This window comes from Apaloderma vittatum, unplaced genomic scaffold (assembly GCF_000703405.1).
Source record: "Apaloderma vittatum isolate BGI_N311 unplaced genomic scaffold, ASM70340v1 scaffold34434, whole genome shotgun sequence".
Lineage (NCBI taxonomy): Eukaryota > Metazoa > Chordata > Aves > Trogoniformes > Trogonidae > Apaloderma > Apaloderma vittatum.
In genome coordinates this window covers 1-299 of record NW_009713826.1, presented here as the reverse complement: position 1 = coordinate 299, position 299 = coordinate 1, and the positions used below count along the sequence as shown (strand labels likewise).

Here is a 299-nt window from a genome sequence, read left to right as displayed (position 1 = left end):
GGGGGGTTCCCGGTTCTGGGGAAGCTTTTCCATCTGTTGTGAAACCGAGTGGCTGTCGGGGCTTGGGCAGGCTGAGTTGTGCTGGGCAGCAGCTGCCAAAGCGGGGAGATCCGCGCATCCCTGGGCGGTGCCCCCACCTCCTCCTTTCCCCTGTGCCCCAGGTGTTTGGGAAGGTGGCAGAGGAGAAGAAAGGGAAGGTCCAGGTCTTCTTCTGTGGCTCGCCGGCGCTCGCCAAAGTCATCAGGGTGCACTGCGAGCACTTTGGCTTCCGCTTCTTCAAAGAAAACTTCTAACCCTTG

At 60.5% G+C, this 299-nt stretch overlaps 1 protein-coding gene across 1 annotated transcript in view; it reads left to right on the top strand.

Moving 5' to 3' along the window:
* NOX5 (NADPH oxidase, EF-hand calcium binding domain 5) overlaps positions 1–293 on the top strand; it is a gene marked incomplete at its 5' end in the record, with an annotated part of 3,846 nt that extends 3,553 nt beyond the window's left edge. The window contains one exon of the mRNA XM_009868519.1: positions 154–293. Within this exon, the coding sequence (XP_009866821.1) occupies positions 154–293 (140 nt within the window). The remainder of the gene's footprint in view (positions 1–153) is intronic.
* Positions 294–299: the final 6 nt, after the last annotated feature.